Source organism: Bos grunniens, chromosome 18 (genome assembly GCF_055505025.1).
Source record: "Bos grunniens cultivar Pamir isolate PY7600 chromosome 18, Bosgru_T2T1.0, whole genome shotgun sequence".
NCBI classification, from domain to species: domain Eukaryota; kingdom Metazoa; phylum Chordata; class Mammalia; order Artiodactyla; family Bovidae; genus Bos; species Bos grunniens.
The window spans coordinates 33,695,928-33,722,136 of NC_141182.1; the positions used below are offsets into that span (position 1 = coordinate 33,695,928).

Consider the following 26,209-nt stretch of genomic DNA (forward strand, 5'->3'; position numbering starts at 1 on the left):
TCACCTCACCACTAGGCTGGCCACTGACACCTGAGTCTACTCTCAACTCTGGCTTTGTGGCTTATGAGTAGTCCCCTGGGTTAACTTGATTCCAATTCACCTTATAAATGACTTTCTATTTGAAAAAAAAAAATCACTTCTGGTTTAGGATTAAGGATATGGATTTAGGGGCTCATCGTAAACAAGAAAATAAACCCATAAACTGAAAACATAACATTTGAAAGACCTTTTATGGTTTGCAAAGTGTTTTTCTTATACAGTTTCTCATGTGATACTCTCAAAAAGATCCCTTCAAGTCTGTATTATGAATGAGGTAAAAAGAGACACCCAGAAAAGTTAAGTAAGTTACCTTATCTCTCACAGCTGTCTTCTCAGCAGGTCTGACACTGAAGCCCAAATGTCTTGACATAAACTCCAGAAGGCACCCCACCACAAAGGATCCTCAATTTATGAAAAGGAAGGTGTTAAAACGAACTGGACACCAGCCAGGAGTATTCCATGTGCAGCAACATTAAAGTCTTACATTGAACTTGCAATGCCATGTTTCTCAGAGTATGGTCCTCGGGGCACCCACATGACACCCTCCCCCCATCCTAGGAAGCTTGTTGGAACATAAGCATCAGAGCCTATCCCAGACTTACTGACTCAGCATTTCCTGACCACACCTGGGAATAGGCATCTTATTTAACAAGCTTCCCAGGGTTTCTCATTGGGGAACAACTATAAGAATTGATACTTTTGAACTGTGGTGCTGCAAAAGACTCTTGAGAGTCCCTTGGACAGCAAGAAGATCAAACCAGTCAATCCTAAAGGAAATCAACCCTGAATATTCATTGGAAGGACTGATGCTGAAGCTGAAGTTCTAATACTTTGGCCACCTAATACGAAGAGCTGACTCATTGGAAAAGACCCTGATGCTGGGAAAGATTGAGGACAGGAGAAGGGGGCAACAGAGAATTAGATGGTTGGATGGCATCACTGACTCAATGGACATGAGTTTGAGCAAACTCTGGTAGATGGTGAAGGACAGGGAAGCCTGGCATGCTACAGTCCATGGGATTACATAGAGTCAGACACTACTGATCGACTGAACATCAACAACAATAATAGTTTGATGGGTATTTATTGTCCCCAGTTATAGATGAGAAACATGAGGACCATGGAGAATCAGTATCTTATCTAGCCTATGCAGTGTTAGATGATAGATTCATTCTCAATCGCTATGATCTCAAAGCCCGGAGCTTGCCAATGGACTCATTCATTCAGTAAGCATTATGAAGTACCTACTAAAGGCCAGGCACTATTCTAGACCACTCTGGCACACAAAAATAAAGTCTATCCACTTCTTTGTTTAAATGAGTACCTGGTGAGAGAAACCAGCTTCAAAGTTGGGGCTGGAACAGAAAGAAGTTCTTTGGGGCTCAAAAATATTGTGTCTGGAACTGTTTATTTGAAGCAATGATAGATATTGGGTGCCCTAAGATAGTATGTTAAGCTCGCTGATCTTATTTAATCTGCCAACAATCTATGAGGAAGTAACAATACTGTTAGTATCAAGATCATCACTGACACCAGTTCAGAGCTGGGGATGCTGACTGCAGGAAAGCTAAGTGAATTGCCCAGAGCCCCACAGCAAATAGAAGGCAGAGCCAAGCTGTCTGATTTCAGAGCACACACTCCTGAGTCCATCACTAGAAAAGTCCTCAGGCTCTATCTGAGTTCATGAAATAAGCAGGCTCCAAACATCAAGCTCATGGGCTCTATTGAGTCTATTGGAAGTGTATGCGGCTCATTACTGGTTTCCCATAAAAGAGACAATGTTAATACCTATAACCTAATACAACAGTGTAATAATCGTCGTAACACCAATCAACATCACCAGAACATGTTAATGAATTATGGATGGCTTTCCTTGAAGAAAACACCTTGAAGAAAAACACATTTGAGCAGCCAATCCCAGGAGAAAACAAGAGACACATCATGATTAACCAGCTAATCTATGGTAAATGGGTTACTGTGTTTGAGGGAAGCCTTGCGCACTGAGTGTTTGGATTTCCATCAGAAGGAAGGGTGTGACTCAGCCAGTCAAGAGCTCCAGGGATGAACACAAGACATGGAATTAGAGGATCAGCAATGCCCAGCCTTCCCTTGAGCCCATCCCTTCCTTCTTTACTTCCGTTCATCCTTCTTTCATCTGTGAGACTCCAGTTTGAAGACAGAACCCAATCCAGTTATGTGAACAGAAAGAACTTAGTATAAAGAACTCTTCAGTAGAAATAAAGGTGATAACTAGGTACTTCAGAGGGTAAAAAGAGAACCTTAGGGCATCAGAGTTCAACCAGTTGTAGGCGTAGCTACCGCCCCCTGGGGCTGAGAAAACAAAGAGAAGAGGTTGGAATTAGGAAGCTCTGGGGAGGGGCCCCACAGAGTTGGGACTCAGATCTCTGCAGAGGTGATGATGCACACTGGTGGGGGTGGGTACCTCAAGAGGGTGCGATGGGCTGGTTCTGCAAATGATGGAAAAAAACACCAAGTGTGAAGAGCTGTTGCTTCAGCAGAGTGAAAAAAAAAATCAGGAAACTTATGGGAGGCCACAGGAAGAACCATGAGAAAGGATGAGTACCACTATATTCTCCTGCCCCCAAATTATTTCCATAATAAGTGCTACATGTCTCTCTGAAAAAAAGGAATGGATTGGGGACATCAGAGAACACTCGAGATTCTGAGTTTCCCAGACACATCACACTGCGTCAAGATGCAAACTGCAAACACATTGCTGTGAGAACACATCCAAGCACCAGCTTTAGGCCAGCGCATCCATTATCTCATTTGACTTTCCTCAATCTCCAGACAATCAGATATTAACATTCTCAATGGAGAGTAGGCAAACTCCCACCCATGGAGACTGAGTAAATGCTCCAAAGTCATCCAGCTCATCAAACCCAAGCCTGCAAACTTGTCATCAGCACCATCCTGGGAGCTCCACCCCAACTTCCCACATTTATTCTGCTGGTACCAACAATATCATGGGCTTCCCTGGTGGCTCGGACAGTAAAGAATCAGCCTGCAATGCAGGAGACCTGGATTCAATCCCTGGGTTGGGAAGATCCCCTGGAGGAGGGCATGGCAACCCACTCCAGTATTCTTGCCTGGAGAATCCCCATGGACAGAGGAGCCTGGTGGGCTACAGTCCATGGGGTTGCAAAGAGTCAGACACAACTGAGCGACTTAGCATAGCACACCCAACATTTAGCTGCTGTCATGAAACTATTACTGCATGCAATGCCCTGTATGTGGGGGGAGATACCCAAAGATCACAAAGGAAATAGGACTAGCACACTGCATGGAATGAACACACACATACACATATCCCCCCCCCACACACACATACCCACACACACAAACCCATTCCAGGGAGAGCCTGTGACAGCTTTCATGCCGTATCCTTGTTGCATGAACCACAGCAAAATGCCTTGAACCACCCTCTGTGGTGAGGTGGGCTTAGAGAAGAAGCCCTGTCTTATCAAAGGCATGGGGGCAATGCTGCTGACTCACCCCCTCCTGGAAGGATACCATGCAGGGTAGCAGAGCAAAGGCATTGAGAGGAAAAACTGGCTTGCAATGAGAATAGGTATTGACTTTGCTTCAGCTGAGTATCTTGCAGACTTCTGTCTTGAGTCTTGTTTGCTCACATGGTTATCAATATTCCGCAGATGGCATAGGATGCACACTGGGAATGCTGCTTGGAGGAAAGGAGGGTTGTGAGGCTCACTGCTGTGCTGGCCTGGGGCAGGGGCAGGCCTCGGGCTCTGAGCACAGAGGCAGGGTGGTGGGGGATGGCCCAGGATGCAGGAGATCTAGAAGGTTCGGGGAGACATCTGCAGCTGAGCAGAGCCCACATCATGGCTGTAACTGGGAGAGCAGGGACTGAGAGACAGGATCACAGCCCAGCTGAGCAAGCTCACTAACTATCCCCGACAGCAGCTTTTTAACCTGATGCCCTCTGAAATGCTTACTGTGCGGGGTCTTGAAGTCTTTTCTAGTGCAATGTGTATAACAAAGAATTAAGATGCAGAACATACACAAAATAGTCATACAATCGATAGGAAAAAGACGACAATCCAATACAAAGGCAGGCATGAGAAAGGAATAACAAATCTCAAAAGGGAAAAAAAAAAGGCAACACACATAAGAAAATATACCGTTCTGGGCAGTAATCGGTAGAATGTAAATTAAAACAATACCTGTTTGCTTGTTTCCATCTGAATGGCAAAAAAACCGAAGGTTTGATGCTGCTGAATGCTGGTAATATAAAATGCTCCAGCCACTATGGAGGACAACCTGGCCTTTTCTGTTAAAATTTAAAATACGCATATTATCTCTGTTTCAACAATTTTACTTCTTGGTAACTACTGTACATAAATGCCCAATGAGATGTAATCTATTCACAGCCGGATTGACGGTAGTAACCCCAAATTTGAAAAAAATGGAAGACCTTATACTGTGGATTGCCCAAATAACAATTAAAATGAATGAGCCTAGTCTGTATACTAACAGTATATGCAGGAAAAAGGCAACAGAGCAGTGTGTAAGACTAAAACATGTTCTGTCACACACATAAACGGACAGTGACATAGAAACATGAGAAGGAAATACCTCAATCTCATGCCTGCGGTTGCTCCCGGGGATGGGGGTGGCCTTAGAGAGACGCGAGCTTTAACTGTGGTGTTTGAAGCTTTGCAACGAGCATGTGTATGTTGCTCACACACGTACTTTTTAAAGAAAAGCCATTTCCTGTGAAGTGATACACATGAAACAGAGACTGACATCTCTTCCAGCTGACACAGAGCAAAAAGGGCAGAAATATTTGTCCATGTGGGGGTGACTCTTCAGTCTCCACCACAGCTATCCATCTATTTATTGATGGAACAGCTTCTGCATGTGGGCAGAAATAGCTTTTCTGGGGCCCCTGCTGCATCCTGGGCTCAGTAACAAGCACTTGGCAAGCTCACGTATTTTCCACCAAAACCTACGGGGTCAACATTGTTAGGATCCAGAGATGAGGAAGGAGGATCCCAGAGCTTGCTTTTGCCAAAGATTGGACTGAAATCCACATGTCCCTTGATGTACACCACAAGGCATGATGGGTAATTGCACATGTCCACCTGTCAGGGCTACACGATGCCCAGATAGCTGGTAAAACACTATTTCTCAGTGTGTCTATGAGAGTGTTTCCAAGAGAGATTAATATTTGAACCCACAGATTATTCTCATGGATGTGGGTGGGCATCATCCAGCCCATGGAGAGCCTGACTAGAACGAAAAGGTGGAGGAAGAGAGAATCTGCTCTGCTTGGTGAGCTGGGACATCCATCTTCTCCTGCCCTCGGACATCGGTACCCCTAGTTCTCAGGCCTTTGCACTGAAAGTGAATTATACCATCAGCTTTCGTGTTTCTCTGGCTTGCAGATGGCAGACTGTGGAATTTCTCAGCCTCCATAATCAAATAAGCCAATTCCTATTAAAAAAACTCTTCTTATATATCCATACCCATATCCATATCTATATCTATCTATAGATTGATTCTATTTCTTGAGCCTAAGATACAAAATTTTTCAAAAAAAACCCACAACTCTCATATTATTAAGCTATAAATACACATGCTCGTGTATATTTATCTACAGTCTAGCTGTCATCTATCTCTGTAAACATAAATAGCTGGGTTTATACCAGTGGCTCTCAATTAGAGTTGATTTTGCCCGCCAGGGGACATTCAGCAACGTCTGGGGACAGTTTGGATGCTCGCAGCTGAGGGGAGAGAGCTGCTGCTGGCATCTAGTGGGTAGAGGCCAGGGATGCTGCCAAACATTCTCCAGTGCACAAAGAATCCGCCAGCCCCAAACGTTAAAAGTGCTGAGGCTGAGAGACCTCGGTTTCTATCTATGAGAATGGCTTGAAAGCACACATCCTCAGAAGGTCAGGCAAGGTCAGCGTGAAGTGCCCAACGTGTATCCTAAACCCAGATGTAGCCACTTCCCACAGCCAGGTGATACATGGCCATGAAAAATGATTGCTAACTGCCCTTTGGAGAAAAGCCAGTCAAGCCCTCTGTAGTTTTTTTGAGAAACTAAACAGGAGGGCAGCAGGCTCCAACCCAGTCAAAGATAATGCAGCTGAAGCTGAGTTAAAAGGTTAAGGAAGAGGTGAGAATAGTCCCTTTCATTTTTCTCACCCAGAAAAAAAAAAAAAAAACTTATAGAAAAACTAACCCATTAGATCGGAGAAGGCAATGGCACCCCACTCCAGTACTCTTGCCTGGAAAATCCCATGGACAGAGGAGCCTGGTGGGCTACAGTCCAAGGGGTCGCAAAGAGTTGGACATGACTAAGCGACTTCACTTTCACTTTTCACTTTCATGCACTGGAGAAGGAAATGGCAACCCACTCCAGTGTTCTTGCCTGGAGAATCCCAGGGATGGGGGAGCCTGGTAGGCTGCCGTCTATGGGGTCACACAGAGTTGGACATGATTGAAGCGACTTAGCAGCAGCAGCAACCCATTAGATAGACCAGAACAATACAAATAATATTAATCAGTAAACAGAAATACCCCACGTTGTGTTTGGATTCTGTTTTGCAGATCAGGTAGCATTTTTCACTTAAGATTTGTTTGGATAAATAGTCTTTCTGAGTATGTCCCAACTCTCAGTATGAATTCTTCCCATTTTCTGTCTTCTTAAGCCTATTTCTAACAGTGAAAAGGTGTCGGCGATAATTAAAACCCAATTCTCTCCCTGCATTCATTAAAAAAAAATGGAATATGATCTCTTGTAAAGCCCTCAGAAATAATCAAGTCTCCGTATCTGCTGAGAATAACAGTGATTGCAAATGGATAAGGTGTAGAGAAGAAATACCCAGAAACGCAGTGAAATTAATTGCTGTTTTTCAAGGAGCAGCTCTAAAATGCAGTAATTAATTGACCCACTGTTAGAGACAGTTTCTACATAGTTAATAACCACTCTTCCCAGACATAGGAAAGACAGATTGCTTCCATCTGAAAACAACCTCTACTAAAACCAAATGATGAAAGACATCACTGCATTTTCTGGCATGCGCACCATAACCAGAAGGGCTTTCATGAGCTGCTCTTATTCTTTTAGTCCAGTGATGGGGACATGGCTATCAACGATCCTGCCAAACGTGCTTCTGTGCTCTCCTGAGCCTGAGACATCTCTTAGCCCACGGACTGGTGTGTTATCTGGGGAGAGCTTTCTGTTAGAAATCACTGTCCTGTCCCATGGGAGGCAGCATGGCATCGGGCTCATCTGTCCAGTGGACAGGGCAGGAAAGGGAACTCAGCTCCCATGCCTTCCCTCTCACACTGACATTCCCCGCGACTGATGGGTGCCATGGCACAGGGAGACAGCAGTTGGGTCAAAGTCATAGGACTTCTCCAGACTTCCACACATCTCCACTTTTGAGCTGTGCAACCTCCAAGTCCCCGGTGGCATAGCAGTAAAGAAATCTGCCTCCAATGCAGGAGACGCAAGTTCAATCCCTGGGTCAGAAAGATCCTCTGGAGAAGGAAATGGCAATGCACTCCAGTATTCTTGCCTGGAGAGTTCCATGAACAGAGGAGCCTGGCAGGCTACCGTCCACGGGGTCACAAAGAGTCGGACACGACTGAGCGACTGAATGACAACAACCACTACCTCCAAGCCCCTGCCTCTCCGTCTCCTCTCCTGCCCTCATCCTGGAGGAAGGACCACTTAGGACTGCACCAGGGACGCCCGTGCTTTCTGGCATCTCTTTGGATGTGGCCAGTGGAGACCCTGGGGTCTCGAAGAGTCGGACACGACTGAGCGACTTCACTTTCACTTTTCCTTTTCATGCATTGGAGAAGGAAATGGCAACCCACCCCAGTGTTCTTGCCTGGAGAATCCCAGGGACAGCAGAGCCTGGTGGGCTGCCGTCTTTGGGGTCGCACAGAGTCGGACACGACTGAAGTGACAGCAGCAGCAGTGGAGAGACCCTGCAGGAAACTCAGGAGAGGGAGAAGAAGATCAGGTACTTCTGCAGAGCTTCCTCAAGCTGGCTGGGTCCTGCTCTCAGCACAGCATCTCTCTCCCTTCTCCATCAAGGATGCAGTACAAGTGTGCCATCCATTTCCTGCTCAGGCCAGGCTTCTATGCTCATGTCTCAACCTGTTCTTACCCGGGGCAGTCACTTTGTCTTGGCCTTCCAGGACCTTGAGAGCAATTTCACTTCATGAATCTTTCTGTCCACACCTGAACTGCACTCAGGACCGATCCACTGTCTAAAGTCTGCCCCAGCCCCTAGGACTGAGAAAGGGAAGTCGAAACTAGAAGAAAGAGAAGCTAGAACATGATCACTATTACTTACGGGAGAGGTAGGGGAGTGGAGAAGACCAAGGCAGTGTGAGGCTAGCGGTGAATCCTGACTCCACTCTAGGTCAGGCTGAGAAAAATGTAATTACCAGTGAGAGCTGTTTGTCAACGCGTTTGCATGTGTCTTTCTTCACAGTGGTGGCTTGAACTCATAGTTTCCCAAAATCCCTCCTCAGTTAAAATCCTAACTCCATGTGACTTGAGCCAGGATTCATGACTCGGGAGTTAGTTTGACTTTCCCTTCTTCACAGTCCCCAGAGAGAAAAGCTCTAGTTCTGTTTGTCTGTCTGTTTTGGTTTACTTTTTGTTCAGTCTTCGGCTCGGTCCTGAAAATAAAAGTTCTTTCTCTCCTACTCAGGGGGGCATATTGACACGGTGGATCCATATATCCAAATTTCTCAAGAGAAAGGTGATCCTCGGATTTTGGTTTATCTCTCTTCTCTTTCTCCCCTTTCTCTATTTTGCAAATAAAGTCAGCGATGCCAGCCCAATGGTAGTCCTCAGTAAACCACTAAACCAAGGAGCTACAATACATGGTTCCCAGAACAACTTCAGCCCTTCCTGCTATCCAATAGTTCAGGCTGTTTTGTTTAAAATTTAGAATCCCTATTTAGCTCAATGGGAACTACAGAAAATACCCAGAGGGATCTTCTAGTCCTTGAGCTGTCAGAGAGCAAGTGAGTAACTGACTGTTCCACAGGGAGATTTCCAGTGCACCCCACAGAACTCTAGAGAGCAAGATGACTGGAACCTCAGCTGAGAAGCCCTCAGTATAGAGTCAGGCAACCTGGCTTGAGGAGGCAGCTCCATTGCAGTAACCCATGCTTCCTACACAGAGGCCATCCTACTCCTTCCACTGTAACTACACAAACTAAACCTCAAGCCACGCAGACAACTGCAAACTAAACCTCAAGCCACGCAGACAACTTGCGTGAGACATGGTCCCTTGGCAGCCCGGCAGCTGTATTCAACTCTAGAAAAGGAAGCTTGGGACAAAGTACAAGCTGAGGCTTTCCCTGAATTCCAGAACAGCTGGGGCTGGGAGGGAGGGCTCATCCCAGCTCCCAGGGATGTTAAAGAAATGTCCTACATTAATCTTCATCTCTAATCCTTCCAACGATTCCTACAACTGAGACAAACAGCTCCTAGTTCTGTTAAAACAACAGACACCCCATCTTTGTGAATTACTCCAAAAGAAACCCAATGGCCTTATTCTATAGATACTCCAACGCAGTTGTACAAATGTGCACTTCAATCAATACTCATTAAAATGATTTTATATACAAAACACCTAAATAATTAAATCAATCTGCTATGTAGAATGAGAGTGAATAATTACCAAAGAACCATGAAAAAAAAAAAATACTGAGGAGTTAAAATAATGATCATAATGGTCTCTTAACTGACTCTCAAAGAAGAATTCTTCATGACTTCAGGCAGCACCATTAAAAAAATTTAACATCTATTGGCAATTAATTTTTCATATACTTCTAATAAAACGGGTTAGTTGCTTTTCTAGTGCACAGTTGATTAGAAGACATATATGTTTAAAAGTAAAGCCTGGAGGGGATGGAAGAGAGGCAGATCTAACTCAGAAGGAAATTATGGACATTGGGGGTCTAGTTAGAGGATGACAAAGAAGAAAAATTTTAAGAATGACCCAAGAACTATGCAGCAGGTTGGGGTAACTTTGCATGGAAGCCGAAGTCTACACAGTCTACATATACCCAGTAGCTTCTAAAAGAATCATCTGATTAGAGCAGAGTGAAAAAACAAAATGGGAAATTAAAATTAGAATCCTAAATTACCAAAACGTAAATTAAAATATGTTCCAAATCCCTCAGTGAGACCATATGGCAGATTACAATGTGTCTTCTCTCATTTCCAGTCCACACAATTGACTCCAGGGATGTCACAGCTTATACTGTGATGTCAGCTGTTTTTTGTTGCCTCCAATGCAAATTTAAAATTCTACCACAACATTTTGAGATTTCCAGTCCTCTGTTCTGACCCCAAGGGACTCTCTTTGCCCCTCTGCATTCATCTTAATCTCTTGCCTTTGTCGTACCACCTCGATTCTATTTCACAGAGGTTGACTGTTTCTAGGACTTGCCTTAGACTTCTTATATTTTAGACTTATCTTAGAAAATTTAATCTTTAGAGATACACTTTTTCTTTGAGTCCTCTAGAACAATGTTTCTTTCCTCTTAAGCAAAGGCCCCCACAGTGATTTTTTTAATTATTTATTTGTTTATTTGCTCACCCCAAACTGGGAGGAATAAAAAACTAAACCTACTCTTTTTAGGAGCCAAGGTCAAGAGCATCAGTAGTCACCACCCAGGTTTCCTGGAATACTGGCCACAGCTCTTCATTCATTGGTTTCAAGTTTAATTTTCTTCTACTCCAACAAGCAGGCTCCCTGCCGTGAGTTGCACCACTTTTTCACGCACAAATAAATAATCCAGAATGACACATTTCTCCGGCCACCACTTTTATTTCTGCAGCTCTCTAGGTTACATTTCTAAATCTTTAAAAGCAAGTAGGGGCCTCCTTCATGGCTCAGTGGTAAAGAATCCACCTACCAGTGCAGGAAATGTGGGTTCAATCCCTGGGTTGGAAAGATCCCCTGGAGAAGGAAATGGCAACCCACTCTAGTATTCTTGCCTGGAAAATTCCACAGACAGAGGAGCCTAGTAGGCTACAGTCCATGGGGTCACAAAGAGTCAGACATGACTGAGTGATGAAACAATAAAGCGGTAGAGAAGTTAATGGAAACCTGAGCACTGAGCAGGGTTCTGGAACACGCATGTTTATAATAAATTTCCCATAATGTTGTGGATGGTTACCTGCTGTTCTCATCAGAGGAACTCCTGGGGCTTCCAGTGAAAGGTAGACAGTGAGGGTGAGTCTCAAAGCTCTGTGTTTGCAGGTGTGTGTGCATGCAAGAGAGAATACATAAATATGTGTGTGCATTGGAATACGTACGTGTGATAAAGAACAGGAGAGAACTTGATAGATTGAGCGCTTTCTCTAGATTTTCCAAACTATAGGGCCTGTTTGGTTTTAAGACTGTTACATCTCAATCCATTCCATAAACTCCGTAGCGTATGTCCCTACAGTCCTCTCTTAAATGTATGTTGATTTGCTACCTTGTCTTCTTGCATTGTCAAAAGGTAGAAAGGTATATCAGACCTGTATAGTCTGTGGTATTGCTTAGAAGTACATATTCATATTTTGTCTGTGCTCTGGAAGAATTTATAAATCATAGAAATTACCTGATCTTCAATAGTTTGAGAGTGCCCATCGATGAAACTGTCTGCCACATTAAAACAGTACACGTTCATTTTCTTCTGTGGTTACTCATCTATGTAGTTAATTAGCTGGGCTTTTTTTTTTCCTTGAGCCAGTTTCAGTTAATTCTATTTCTTCTCTAAATAATTGATTTTATCAATATTTTTATCAATGTGTTTACCTCAAGTGGTACACCCTAACGGCATTTTCTTATTTTTAAACGTTCTCTATATTTGACATTATCCAGTATTTCTAATTTTCCTTAAGGGTGAATGGTGATTCTTTTTTTTTTTTTTTAATAAGATTACCAGAAGTTGACCTAGGTATCTATTTTATTTACTTTCAGTATTATGTGATGGGGGGAAGTGGTGGGTGTTGGGGAGAAGGATTGAATACCATTTCCTACAATGATTTATTTCTTCTATTTATAAGTATTTTATTTTTGTTCTTATGTCCATCATTTGCATTTACCTCCTCTCCCTAGGTTAGTTTTGAGTTCTCAGTCTAACATCTTAAAGAGACTCATTAACTTATTTTTCTCACTTCTTATTAAATTAGGAACTGATTTACCATATGAATTTGCCTTGGATTAAAGCTTTGGCAATGAAACATGGGTTTACAATGGCATAGTCTTACCTTTATTTTCTAAGTAATTAGCAACTGACTTCCTACTATTCATCAACCCAAAATTATTTAGAGAGAAATTTTAATGTTCATTATTTCTTTTTATTTTTGATTTGTATTTATCTGGCCTTAAACTTGGAGAGTTGACCTTACAAAACATCTGCTTATTTATTTTTATTTAATTATTGTGCTTATAGTTGTGGCTTAGAATAAGACACAATTTTATAAAATTTCTGGTGAAACTTAAGCATTTTAATTTTAATACAGGAATAGTGTTACTGTTTTATTTAAATTTGTCTATGTACTTAGTGATTTTACTCTATTTTATCTGCCTTGAGTAAAAGAAGTATGTTACCAGCTCCCCAAACAAACGTGTTCCTGTAAATTTCCCATTTTATTTCTAACATTCTTAGCTTTATATATTTTGATGCTGTGTCATTCGGCAAATAAATTTTCATGACTATTTTATCTGTACTGTAGATTGTAAAATGACACTCTTTGTCTCCTTTAATATTATTTGGCCTGGAATAAAGTTTGTTGGAAACCAAGGTTGTCAGCTCTGCTTTCTTTGTTTTTGCATTCCCTCAGTAGTATTTTGCAACCGATTTTTTCACATTCCTTTCTTTTAGTTTAATGTAGTCCTGAATGGGATTTTACTGTTGAACACAATAGGAGAAATTCAGTCTTCTCAATTTTTGGAAAATATTGTTAATCATACAGGATCTTTTAAAAGGATCCAAAAATTGCCGACAGACTCCTTTCATCAGCAGTCTCTACACCCAGCTCCCTTGTGCGATTGCCTCTGGGAGGCAGAGCTGTGAACTGTCAGCCCTTGATTTCACTCCTGGCTATGGGTTGGAATGTCTTGGTTAAGCGAGCATGCCTCTAGGCTATAGAGTCAGCTCAGCACTCTGAGAACATAGGTAAAATGAGAGGCAAATAATAGGTTACCCCTAGGTAAAATCTCACCATTTCTTTACAGTAACAGTATTATCCGTCAGGGACTCTCCATATATTTTTCTTCCTTCTGCCATCTTTTTCCATATTCTCAACAGTGGAGATGTTATATGGGGATAAAATATGAGAAGCTCATATTACAGATTTTAGATAGTATCTTCTGTCCAAGGCAGGTTAAGATGAGGGCTTTGCCTGCCACGGGAGATGCCAAGAGTCAAGTCACTATATGACTCTGACATGGCAAGTTAATATGTGTCCCAGTTACTATCTATCAAGAGATCTAATCCAAGCACTTTGTAGGTGTTTAAAGTGACTGTTCCTCAGTTTATCCATCTGTAAAAGAGGATGCAATGAGGTAATGACACACACATGAATAGTTAGCACATGACCGACTCGGCCATCTTGTTTTATATCAATCCTGTTATCACTTGCTCTCTTTATTTTTGGCTATATTTGGCTTATTTTTCCCCTGGAGTTTGGGAGGAACTCACCCTTTCATAAGTTTTGCCTTGGTTGACTTTTATATATTTAGATCATATTTTCGTCTGACATGTAAGATTTAATGTCAACTCTCATACTCTTGTAAGACGAGCAATTGAATGAGTTTGTTTTTCATGTCCCCTTTCTAATATCATTTTCTACTAGTACTGTGTAAGTAGCATAATTGAGACCATCTTTTTTGAGAATTACATTGGAACATACATTCAAATTGGAAGGCTATTTGTAGCTTTTGACCTTATATTGTTTTCTTTTCTCACAATCACTCTTAATGCCATGGTTTTCCCATTTTTGAGTCACTAATTTCAAGTCAGTTACTTGTTGAGTATAGATTGTATTCAAGCTCTTTTTTCCTCAAATAAGATTTTACTGGTAATGCATTTTGGAAGTTTTTCAATTTCAGTATGGTTTTTGTTTTGTTTTGTGTTTGTCTATAGAGTTTTTCTTTTCTTTTTTTTGAAGTTTAGGGTTTTTCTTTCCCTTCACCCATAAGTGGCCATTTAGGCAGAGCACTCTTGGGTCACACGCTTTTCTGTGGAAACACTGACTAAGTTGTTTCATTTCCTGGCATTTACTCTGCTCTTCTAGGTGTAGATCTTTCTTTATCTTTTTAAACAATACAGTGGGGATTTTTGATCTCCATATTTAGATCCTTTCAGCTTCAGAAAATTGTATCTAATTACACCCTTGATGATTGTTTTCTCTCAATTGCTCGCTTTTAATCTTTAGAAATATCTAAAACCGTGTATGAGTTATACCCGTCCTGTCTCTCTGTCCTTACCTCATCTTTTGCTTTGTATTTCTCTGATATATGTCAGCTGTTTGATACACAGTCTTGAAGGAAAGAAAAGGAAGGATGGGGGGTGGGGAGGGAGAGAGGGAAGCAAGGATCTGGTCTGGGGACATGTTTTCAGATTTTTCCTACTCAGCTTGGATTTTACTTTCTAATCATGTATGTCTGTCTTCACCATGGGCAGCTGAGTGTTAGCTTCCTTGGAACTTATTCTGACATTACTCACTCCATTGTTCCCATATCAGACTGTGTTGTAGTTGTTCCCAAGAAGGCTTTCCAATGGTGCTTTGGGGTCCCAACTTCCTGTGTTTTACCAAACATTCTATATGTGCCCTCCACATCCTACTTACACAACAGATCATTCTCAAGATGAAGTTGTTTCTTTGTTCGGCAGTATTCCCAACCACCCCTTTGTCTTACATATATATATATATATGTAAGACATATATGTATGTCTTTATATATGTAAGACATATATAAATATATATATATATATTAATAAAAGTTCTTGAGTGATGCCACCTGGAATGGCTAGTCTGTAATAAGTGTTCTTCCATTGAGGTCCTGGCAGACTGAAGTGAGATAATCTACTAATCCATCTGTTGGATTCTCTGATACTTTAAACCAATGACTCAATGAAATGCACCTTTATTGTATGCATTGCTGCCAGGGCTTTCTTATCTCTGCCCCAATACAGCCCTTTCCTTGTAGGAGTGATGGCCCCTCGGATATAAGGGTGCCTGATTGACCTCACTGACTGCTTTCATTTATTTAATAACCGTCCATGAGTAGATACCACTGGGAGTGAACAAGATGTAGGGGAGTCAAATGCTCCTTTTAAGAACAAGTGCTTTAAATAAATGACTAACTATTTTTATGACTGTATAAATCCTGGGTCTGTGAGCCAGGTAAAGACAGGATGACACTATAGGTGTGTAGGTGTGTGTGTGTGTGTGTGGGTATTGGGTAAAGAGGAAAATAAAGTTTTATCCTACATATTCCCATGCATGCAAAATATAGTTCTGTAATCTATCAGTTTTCTTTTTCTCCACTTTTATTTTTAGTATTTGTTAATCCTAGAATCTGGAGAAGGGAATGGCAACCCACTCCAGTATTCTTGTCTGGAAAATTCCATGGACAGAGGAGCCTGGTGGACTTCAGTCCATGGGGTTGCAAAGAGTAGGACAAGAATACATTCTGATAGAAAATTTACCTAGACTGTAAGCTCCCTGAGGACAGGGACTTTGTACTTGGGTCATCAGTGCGTCCAATGGCCAAGTTCACATAAAATGTTCAATGAATAAACAAGTGATTAAATAAAGGTTGGGATGAACCATACCCACATATTTTATAATACCATGGACAATAATCTCCATTCCTTTCTATTTATTCTATTTATTTTAGTTCACAAATATGTTTCTCAAAGTTTTAAATTAGAAAGATTTTCCTACCAGCATCCAGCACATAGTAATGATTTTAAAGGAAATTTTAAATTATTCTTCTTTATTAATTTCAGTATTTCCATTTCTCATGTGTGACAATAAAAAATGTTGAATTAACAGAATTAGTTCACATGATATCAAGCAGTTTGACATGCACATTAAAAAACAGCAAGACTACTATGGTTAAAAAAAAAAAAACAAAATAGTCTTTTCTTTTTCATCAAAGTCATCAAAGGACATTTGGAAAACAAGGGAAGAAAATATTCCCGTAACCCCAAGACTGAAATGCAGTCACTAGTAACATCTCCATATGTGTCCTTCCAGACCCCTTGTTCCACGTGGAGCTTCATGGCTCTGGGCGTGAAGTGACCCACCAGGCAGACTCCAGTGGGAGGGTTGAATCATAGTGTTTAGGAAAAGGCATGGAATCTACAGCCCCGCAGCTGACACAGTCCCTTTATCATTCATATCTTCCCAGTTTGAAAAATAATTGCTGCTACCAAAACCCCTCCACAGCTCAGTGTCCTAGGGCAAACAAAGAGAAGTCAGATGAGGGACCAAAAACCAGAAGAAGCCTCACAGAACAAAGCAGAGGTGTGGCTGCACATGGTGGGGCACGGAGGAGAGCAGGATGCCTTTCATGTGGCTTTACAATAACTTGGTTATTCACATTCTACCAATTGAACAGACACTAATAACAGAAACTGGAAAAGTCTGCAGCTGCCAATTACGGGCCTGACCCACAGAAGTGTTGTCTTGGGGCAAGTCTATAATGTGTCCAGAAGGGCACAGGGAGAGAACGTGGCTGGCAAAAATGAGTCATCTGAGCAGAAAGATGATTCTCATAGTAAACACAAGCTAGACATTTTACCATATCCTACTAAGAAGACATTGTGGCTTTTTATTAAGGTCCTGCTTCAATATATTGAAAGGTTATCTGAATTATGGCTATGTTAACCATCTAGAAATCTCCATCAAGTTTCCATCTCAGATTGGGTTCCACCACACTAACCCCTCGTTGAGTGCCATTGTTATATCCTAAATTATTAATACATCCCACCCTTCACCCTCAGACTTCATACAACCCATTAACTACAGAAATCCAAGTCAGGCCTAAACTAATGCAAGATACAGGTTTAAGCTTCCGATACCCAATGTGGACAGAGCAGATAAAAGACCTACCACTCGCTCCACAGGAAAGGGCCCTTTCCAAGGGCATTCTTGTGTGAGTGTGCCAAATTTTACATATTATTAGATATAATTTGATGTGTTTGCCTTTTGCAGTTAAACCTTTCAATATGTATTACATGGGGCTTCCAAGGTAGCATTAGTGGTAAAGAACATGCCTGCCAATGCAGCAGACAGAAGCGATGCGGGTTCTATCCCCGGGTCAGGATGATCTCCTGGAGGAGGAAACAGCTAACCTACTCCAGTACTCTGGCCTGGAGAATCCCATGGGCAGAGAAGCCTGGCGGGCTACAGTCTATAAGTTGGACATGACTGAAGTGACTTAGCACATGTATTATAGAGCATTTTGCTTCTTTTTGTTCACTTAATATGATCAAAAAGCTCCATTTTATTACATGACCATCAAAGCCTTCATTTTAATAATTGCAAGATAACCCATGCAATGTACACACCATCATCTATCTCTTCTACCTTCGGAGATCTAGGTTGAGGAAGTTACTTTGTAAAATTCCAACGTAAAATATTTTCTGGGAAAGCTTAATGATTCATGCTAAGGGTTTAGACTTTTTGATGCTATATGAAGACAGATGTCATCCATTGAAAAAAGGAATTCTGCTTTATGTTGCCATTTTTTTTTTTTAGCACAACCAACCAATTCTCTTTGTTTATATAAAATAGCTACTCACACATTACAGCAATTACACAAGCAGCTACCTCATATAAAGACGCCAAGGGATGGGGTACCACTTCAGAAACGGACCTGAAATCATAAAAGCAACAGACCCAGCCACACACACACATCTCCTGCGGTTAGGGGTTGCCTACCTTGATTCCTAACTCATATCTGGATGTTTTCTGGGAGGAACCAGCCCTGGAAGTTGGACGGAGGAACTGAAGAGATTTGGGAAGGAAGAGGAAGGCTCTAACCAGAGGTGACCGGGCCTCCTCTTTTCAAAACAACAACTAAATGATGACTTTCCTCTGTCATATATAATTTAGCTCTGAGGTTTGGCAATTTCTGAGTAAAATGAATAAAAAATAAGATGTGCAGTCATGTGAAATACCTTTGGTTAAGTTGTCCTGAGAATGACTAAATTCAAGACACAAGTGTGTGTGGGGGAGGGGGAAGCATAAACACATGCATTTAATATGCAATAGATAGAAACTCCAGACAAGGGAGGGTGGGGCAGCACGGGGCAGCATCTTCCCAGAGGGGCAACAGTATTTTACTACAGGCATTGTTTAAAAAGGAACTTTGGGACTTCCCTGGCGGTCCAATGGCTAAGACTCTGCACTCCCAAGGCAGGGGGCCTGGGTATGATCCCTGGTCAGGGAACTAGGGATAGTTAAGGCTATGGTCTTCCCAGTGAACATATATGGTTGTGAGAGCTGGACCGTAAAGAAAGCAGAAAGCCAAAGGATTGATGTCTTCAAACTGTGGTGCTGGAGAAGACTCCTGAGAGTCCTTTGGACAACAAGGAGATCAAACCAGTCAATCTTAAGGGAGATCAACCCTGAATAATCACTGGAAGGACTGGTCCTGAAGCTGAAGCTTCAGTATTTGGTCATTTGACGCCTGACGCGAATAGGTGACTCACTGGAAAAGTCCCTGAGGCTGGAAAAGATTGAGGGCAGAAGGAGAAGAGAGCGTGAGAGGATGAGATGGCTGGATGGCATCACCGATGCAATGGACACAAACTTGGCGAACTCTGGGAGATGGAGAGGGCCGGGGAGGCCTGGCCTGCTGCAGTCCAGGAGGCGCAGAAAGTAGGACACGACCCGGTGACTGAACAGCCACAGGCAGCCAGATCCCATACGCCACAACCAAAGTGCTGCAACTAAGGCCTGGCACAGCCAAATAAAAAAAAAATTGTTTTTAATTTTAAAATGGAAATTGTGTTACTACTTTCCTATTTCCTATCGACAACACACCCCCACTACCACCTGCGCTCAGGGCAGACCACCCCCATTTCCCCAGTCTTGGCTTACCACTGGTTTTCACACGTATATCTTATTATCCTTACAAAACAAAATCAGTGGGTTTAGTTATTAGCCCCATTTTAAGGGGAAGAAGCTGAGAGTCAGAATTTAAACAACTTGCCCTTGGTCATACAGCTAAGAAGAAGTCAAGTCAGGATTTGAACTCAGAGCATGCTGATTTAAAAGCTTACCTTCTGTAAAATATGCTAATATACAGGAATGGTGACGAGAGCTTTTCTTCAGAGATAGAGAAGGAAGAAACGTGAGAGGGGAGGGTATGAGAGAGAATTACAGAGTGGTTGCTTTTACAGCTTTTGGCCTAAGATTTGTCCCTTCCTACCTCATTATATTTTCATTTTTTTTCTGGTTACCATTTGTTGTGGGCTGAATTACATCCCTCCAAAATGCGTACGTTGAGGTCCTAGCTTCAAGCATCTCAGGATGTGACTGTATTTGCACACAGGGTCTTTAAAGGGTCAATGAGTTAAAATGAGTTCATTATGGTGGGTCCGTTTCAGTATGACGGGTGGTTATAAAAAGAGGAGACTTTGCACAGACAAGTCACAGACACAGAGGGAAGCCCATGTGAAGACACGAGCCACACCTACAAGCCAGGTTGAGGGATCTCAGAAGAAACCCACCCTGCTGACTTTGGACTTTGGCCTCCAGAACCTCGAGAAAATCAATGTCTGTCATTTAAACTGCCCAGTCTGTGGTATTTCATTATAGCAGCATTGGCTGACGCATACACCATCATCAAGACTTAGACAGAGGCCGCCCTTTGGGCAGGGTGGTCTGCCCCAGACTGAGTCCCCACCAAGCCATTCTCATAGTGTGATCCATCTGCTGGATTCTTTTAGTTCCCCAGGATCAAGCTAAAATCCACGTTTGTATCCACAGGAGCGATGGGGCTGGCTCCGGATCGACATTCCTATAAGGGCGCTACCCCACCTTTCCCTTTTGTCAAACAGATATTCCACTTCTCAGAAAGCTGTATTAAATGTGCACCGGCCCCCGTTTGGTAGCTACTGAATCAGGGCCTTAACCAAACATGAAATGACAGAACTGTTTCCAGAGAAGGATTAATTGAGCCAACTCAAGGCAAACACAACGTATTTTGGCATTGCTTTTGACAGATGGAAATAAAACAAACATTAGCAACCGGATTGTAGCTAACAATATGCAAAATTAAAGAAGGTACCTTTTTTAACTTCGTCTGGGAGCCCACTGGCTTTTCTTCTAAAAATCTGCAGAAAGGAAAAGACAGAGCTGTTAATCTCGTTACACAACCAGTTAGCACATGCAAACAAGGGGAATTAAAAGCCTCTGCATTCAGGGGAGGAAACAGATATTTGACACACATATTTATTAAGGAGACTGGACTGGAAAATAGCATGGCTGTATTAATCAGAAATGGTGTAGAAAACACTTAAATAATACAACAAAATGCACACAGACAGCATAAACTGCTTACAAATGGATGCCTAAGGTCTAAGTATTTTTATTTGAAGGTTAAGTTTTCAATTAATTTTTTTCAGCTTGTTGCCATCTCTTCCAAGCATCACTGTTAATTGCTTAAAAAAAAAAAAAAGAAGAAGAAGAAGTCTCTGCATGTTTGAATTCTGGACATGGAGGCCAGAAGCTGTCAGCCATCTAATAGGCCTCAGAGTAGTGGGGCAGAAATCAAAACTGCTGGGAAGAAGCTGAAAACAATATGTCAGGCTCTGAGAAGCCAATGGATTGGTTTCAAACCTCTTCTTCATTTGCTCAGTTTTTCAGAGGTAGCCTGTCACTGAAGAAGGCAAACAGAAGCTTCCCACTGTTGGAAATTGCCAAATATCCCAACCTAAGGGGGTCTGCGACAAACAGGGCCTCCATGCATACAACCTCAGTGGATCAGCAGAGAAGGGACCATCTGCATCCTACTTCTTTAGAATGGAGTAATATACATGTCCCTGGCTGCAAACAAGCTTGTCTACGGCCACTGGGTTCACTGCCACTGGAAGGCACTCTTCAGGTTAACACTCTCATCGTCTGGGATGATGGGAAACCAGATTTAGGGGACATATGTATACCTATGGCTGATTCATGTTGAGGCTTGACAGAAAACAACAAAATTCTATAAAGCAATTATCCTTCAAGTAAAAAATAAATTAATTTAAAAAAAAGTAACTAAGAACTGGGGCTAGAAATAGGGTTACATCTTGAGTCGAGGACAGGATTAGAATGGAGGTTTGGGGTGTAGATACCTTCACCTATGTTTTAGCTGGAAGACATATGTTTGGACTTGAGGGTCAGATTTAAGTTTGAGGAAGATTTTAAATTGGGAATAAAGGAGAACGATGGCACTGAGGATCAAATGGTTACAATGGCATCTAATTTAAAATAGCCTTGTATGATAGAGAAGACATAGGTGCTTTAAAATAGGCAAATCTAATTTCATAACCCAGATCAATCATGTAATACTTATGCAATCTTATATAAGTCACCTAAATTCTCAGCCTCAGTTTCTTCATCTGTAAAATGACAAGAGTCTTTATGTTGTACCTTCTAGAAAGAAGCAGTAAAATAATAATAATAATAATGGATAAATGAAAGACTAGATTGATTTCATTCCCTTCTTCCAAGGGGACATTTGGCATTGTTTGCAGACATTTTTGATGGCCACAACACGACTTGGGTAAGAAGAGCTACCAAAGTCTAGTGACCAGAGGTTCAATATCCTGGGACCCACTCTACAGGCATAGGACATAGTCTTAAAAATCATCCAGCCCAAAATGTTCATGGTGTTTATACTGAAAAACCCTGGATTGGATAGGCAGGGTTGGAAGATAGGCAGATGATGGCAGACAGCTTAGCAGCTAATGAAATTGTTTTGGAGAGTTATAGATTATCAATCTATAGATAAATTGATTGATAGATGAGAGATATTCTGATATAGGACACTTTAAGCATTCAACCAAGGAAGGGATTTTTTAAAATAAAATCTGAAGATAGGATTCATACCATTAGGGTTAGGATAAAGCAGTGGCTAAAAGTATAATAATAATATTAGCAATAAAGTTGTGTCAGCCATCATGGTTAAGTGATTTGTATTCTCATCATATTTGAGATAGGGTTCATCCAATTCTAAAGCTAAGGTTATGGTGAGTACTATGGATCGAGTAAAAGGTTGGGATCAGGGCTGGAGCTGGGGGACAGCGCATTGGCAGACCCTTCCCAAGGAGCAGCCAAAGCTCGCTAATTAATTTGAAAACATGCAGATAGCCCGCCAGCATCAAGCATCCTAATTTGAGTCATGGGCAGTTCAAGGAGATGAGAGGGGCAGAAATGATGTGACATACACATGTCAGACTGGCCCACCCACAATGGACAGTAATGGCCGCACACTGTTCACCCAGTTCTATGCCAGTCTTTGTATCCAACTCCATGAGGAAGGGGCAGGAGGAAGCTGGAGGGATTGGGGTTTCATGCGCAGGGAGAATGCTACATTCCAATACTGAACCCACATAGAGAACAGGCAGCTGTTTGCTCCATCTGTATTAAGAGAATAGGAAGTTTATCAGGCTCAAACCAATGAACCCAGCCATTGCACGTGCTGCCTTGTCCCCAGGAATGGCAGGCATCTCCAGAGTCTAGAAGAGGGCCTTTGGGGAGTCCTGGGAGCACTGGCCTCTGTAGTCACAGCTTACTCTCACAAAGGTGGGTCGGTGTAACCACACCAAAGTTTCAAGAAGACAGATACATAATGTCATCATACAGAAGGACAAAAAAGCCTAAAATACTGCACAATGGGCTGGCTTGGAGAAAGACTGCTGGAACAGAACAATAATTATCTGAATGGAAAGTGGTAAAGCAGAAAAGAGAGGGACAGACTTGACAATGACTCACCAGCAACATCCAGGAGAAGGGTCACTGGATCTGGGAACATGAGCAACTGGTCCATGAACGGCCTCTCCGGTAAGTGACTGGTTTGGTTCCCAGGTCTCCTGAGTGGCTGTTGTGAAACATCCCTGACCCCATCCATCACCCAGTGCTTTCATCCAGCCATAACCAGAAAGTCAGTTCCTGGTTATTCAATGCAGCAAGTCGAAGCCCTGGTGGGATGACATGAACCTCCTTGTTTCTGGGAAGATCAGTTTCTTCATATAAATTTATAGGCTGCAGATTGGTTTGAACATGTCTCTTGAATCTAATTTCTGGGGCAACTCCCTGTGGGCTGGAATTCCTTCTATGTTCTGCCAAAAAATCTTGGTGATAAAAGGAGAAGTCAAAGCCTGAACTGCACCGACTTTGCTGTCATACTCCTGATGGGCTCCTAAAAACACAAACACACACAAAACAACTTTAGTGAAATAGAATGTATATATCATAATGTTTACTCATTTTGAGTGTGCAAGTCAATGATTTATTTTCTAGTTAACTTACATAGCATGCAACCACGACTACAATTCCAGTTTTGAACTTTTCTATCAGCTCCAGAAGATCCTCGTGCTCATTTGTAATTAACCCCTGTTTCCACCTCCTAGCCCCAGGCAACCACTGATTGGTTTACTGTCTCTGTAGATTTGCCTTTTCTGGGTATTTCACATAAAGGGAAAGATATATTATACAGTCTTCTGCATTTGGCTGCTTTCAACCAGCATAATGCTTTTTTGGATTTGCCCATGCTGTAGCCAGTATGAGTACTTCATTCTTTGTTATGACTACATAATATTCTCTCGTGTGGGTATTCCATATTTTGTCTACCTGGTTCATGTGTTGAAGGACTTTTGTGCTGTTTTCACTTTTTGGCAATCACAACTAGTATTGTCATGAACTCTGGTGTGTGAGTCTTTGTGTAGAAGTGTTTTCATTTCTCTGTTAGGCACCCTGGAGTGGATCTGCTGGGTCACTTGGTAAATTTATGTCTTCCCTGGTGGTGTCTTAAGCAGTCAGTGACCCAGTGTCCTCCTCAGCATTGGGTAGGGTAACAATAGGAGAGCCTGATAACTTTATCAACCATGTGTTTATAGCACTCATTCCCTAAGAGACTCCCTCCTAGGACCTGTAAGGCAGGCAGGCAGGCAAAGTCACTTCAGTAGCTCTACCTTTATATTAAGGACAGCCTCCTAGTAGTCACGTCTGTGGTTGTGATCTCAATATGATGATTCTCTAAAATACATAAAAGCATCCTAAAGACTTGACATCACATAAGATGATACTGTGATATTACTGCCATCGTTAGCATTATTCACTTGTCATCTGCAATTTGAAAGGATGGGGTTTTAAGCTCCATGTGGCAGGATCAGGAAGCAGTGAAGATCTAATGCAAAGTGCCCTTGACTCTGATGTTTGGTCCTGTCACTTCCACTCGCAGTGACAGAAACTTCCTTACAGTGATTTGCCTTCTCAAGCTCTAATTGCTTCACTTTGAAAAATGGTGCCACCAACCTCAACACCCAGGGTTTCCACAGAATTAAACAAATTGGCAACACGTTTAATCCCCTTCCATGCGGCTACTGGGTGGTTAAATTACTTGATCCTAATTTTAATCTAGAAAGGTTGATACCTCAAAAGAAAAATCTCAAAAACTAAAATATGTTGCAGGATGGGCTGTGTAAGATTCTGAGGCCAGTTCTGCATCACCATCTGGGTGTCTTACGATTTAACTCAGTTCTGACATTATCAATTTGGAAATTATGTCAGGTATCACAGATATGGAGAAGGCAATGGTACCCCACTCCAGTACTCTTGCCTGGAAAATCCCATGGATGAGGAGCCTGGTAGGCTGCAGTCCATGGGGTCACGAAGAGTCAGACACGACTGAGCGACTTCACTTTCACTTTTCACTTTCATGCGTTGGAGAAGGAAATGGCAACCCACTCCAGTGTTCTTGCCTGGAGAATCCCAGGGACAGGGGAGCCTGGTGGACTGCCATCTATGGGGTCACACAGAGTCGGACACAACTGAAGCGACTTAGCAGCAGCATCACAGATTAAGGGCTTGGTCCTACAAGACTTCCCCCACCACCTTCAGATGACAGTCATAAGCCCAAGTTGTCACCTATTCTTCTGATCGACCAGCTACAGAGTGGAGGTTCCAACAACCCCAAACCACTCCTAGGGTTTGTTTAATTTGCTACAGCAACTCACAGAACTCAGAGAAACATTCACTTACTAGATTACAGTTTTATTATAGAAAGACAGCACTCTGGAATAGTCAGATGGAAGAGATGCATAGGGCAAAGCACAGAGTTTCCATTCCTTCTCCAGCCAGCCATCCTCCAGGAATCTCCACCTGTTCACCAACCAGAAGCTCTCCAAACCCAGCCTTTTGTTTCATGTAGAAGCTTCATGACACAGGAATGACTGATTACATCATTGGCCATGGTGACTGACATCAATCTCCAGCCCCTTTCCCCTCCCAGCAGGTCAGGGGCAGGACTGGAAGTTCCAACTCTCCAATCACAGGATTGGCTCCCCAGGCAATGAGCTTTGGGCTGCCAATCATCTCCCTTAGCTCTAGGGGATTTTCAGAAGTAACCTCATTAACAAAACCCAGGTGTGGTTGAAAGGGAATTGTTAGGAATAAGAAGATACTGGTTTCACCTTTATGACTCTGCAGCCCTTTCAGGAATAAAGGACAAGAGACCAAACATCACAGCAAAAGATACTTGCACTGGTCTTATGTCTCAGAACTTCCAAGCTTTGAGCCAGAAACAGAACAAAAACAAAACATACACTTCTTATTATAGGTCACGTATCACACTGCTTCATTTTATTCACTTGCTCATTTTATTTCTCTTGGGGATTTATTTGTATAGGATTTTGGTATCTTTCTTTTAAATAGAAATAAACAACAAAAGTAATAGCACAACCGATTGCTAAGTCCTTTTGAAATGTGTGTTCATATCAGTGATATCATTTGGATGATTAAAACCTATGGCTCTCAAGCCTGGTTGCTCATTAGATTCACCTGGAGAGTAACACTGAGTGCCTGGGCCACTGGGAGAGGTTATAGGACTTGCCCGAAATAGCACATCTAAGTCGT

At 42.2% G+C, this 26,209-nt stretch overlaps 1 protein-coding gene across 42 annotated transcripts in view; it reads right to left on the reverse strand.

Annotated features, from left to right (window-relative positions):
• LOC147353366 (uncharacterized) overlaps positions 1-26,209 on the reverse strand; it is a 478,153-nt gene that overhangs the window by 205,758 nt on the left and 246,186 nt on the right. For 38 of the 42 annotated variants that reach the window (XR_015145070.1, XR_015145060.1, XR_015145064.1 and 35 more), the window contains 2 exons: positions 23,069-23,495; positions 20,379-20,424 (listed from right to left, as the gene is read on the reverse strand). Coding sequence is in view for 2 of the 42 variants with exons in the window: in XM_086349562.1 (XP_086205688.1) it covers positions 20,379-20,424; positions 23,069-23,077 (55 nt within the window). In the remaining 40 variants the exon portion in view is untranslated. Of the gene's footprint in view, positions 1-16,041; positions 16,535-17,040; positions 18,813-18,833; positions 19,043-20,378; positions 20,425-23,068; positions 23,496-25,336; positions 25,561-26,209 lie in introns of those variants that run through there. The other 4 variants (XR_015145075.1, XR_015145062.1, XR_015145089.1 and 1 more) reach the window with 4 other exon arrangements.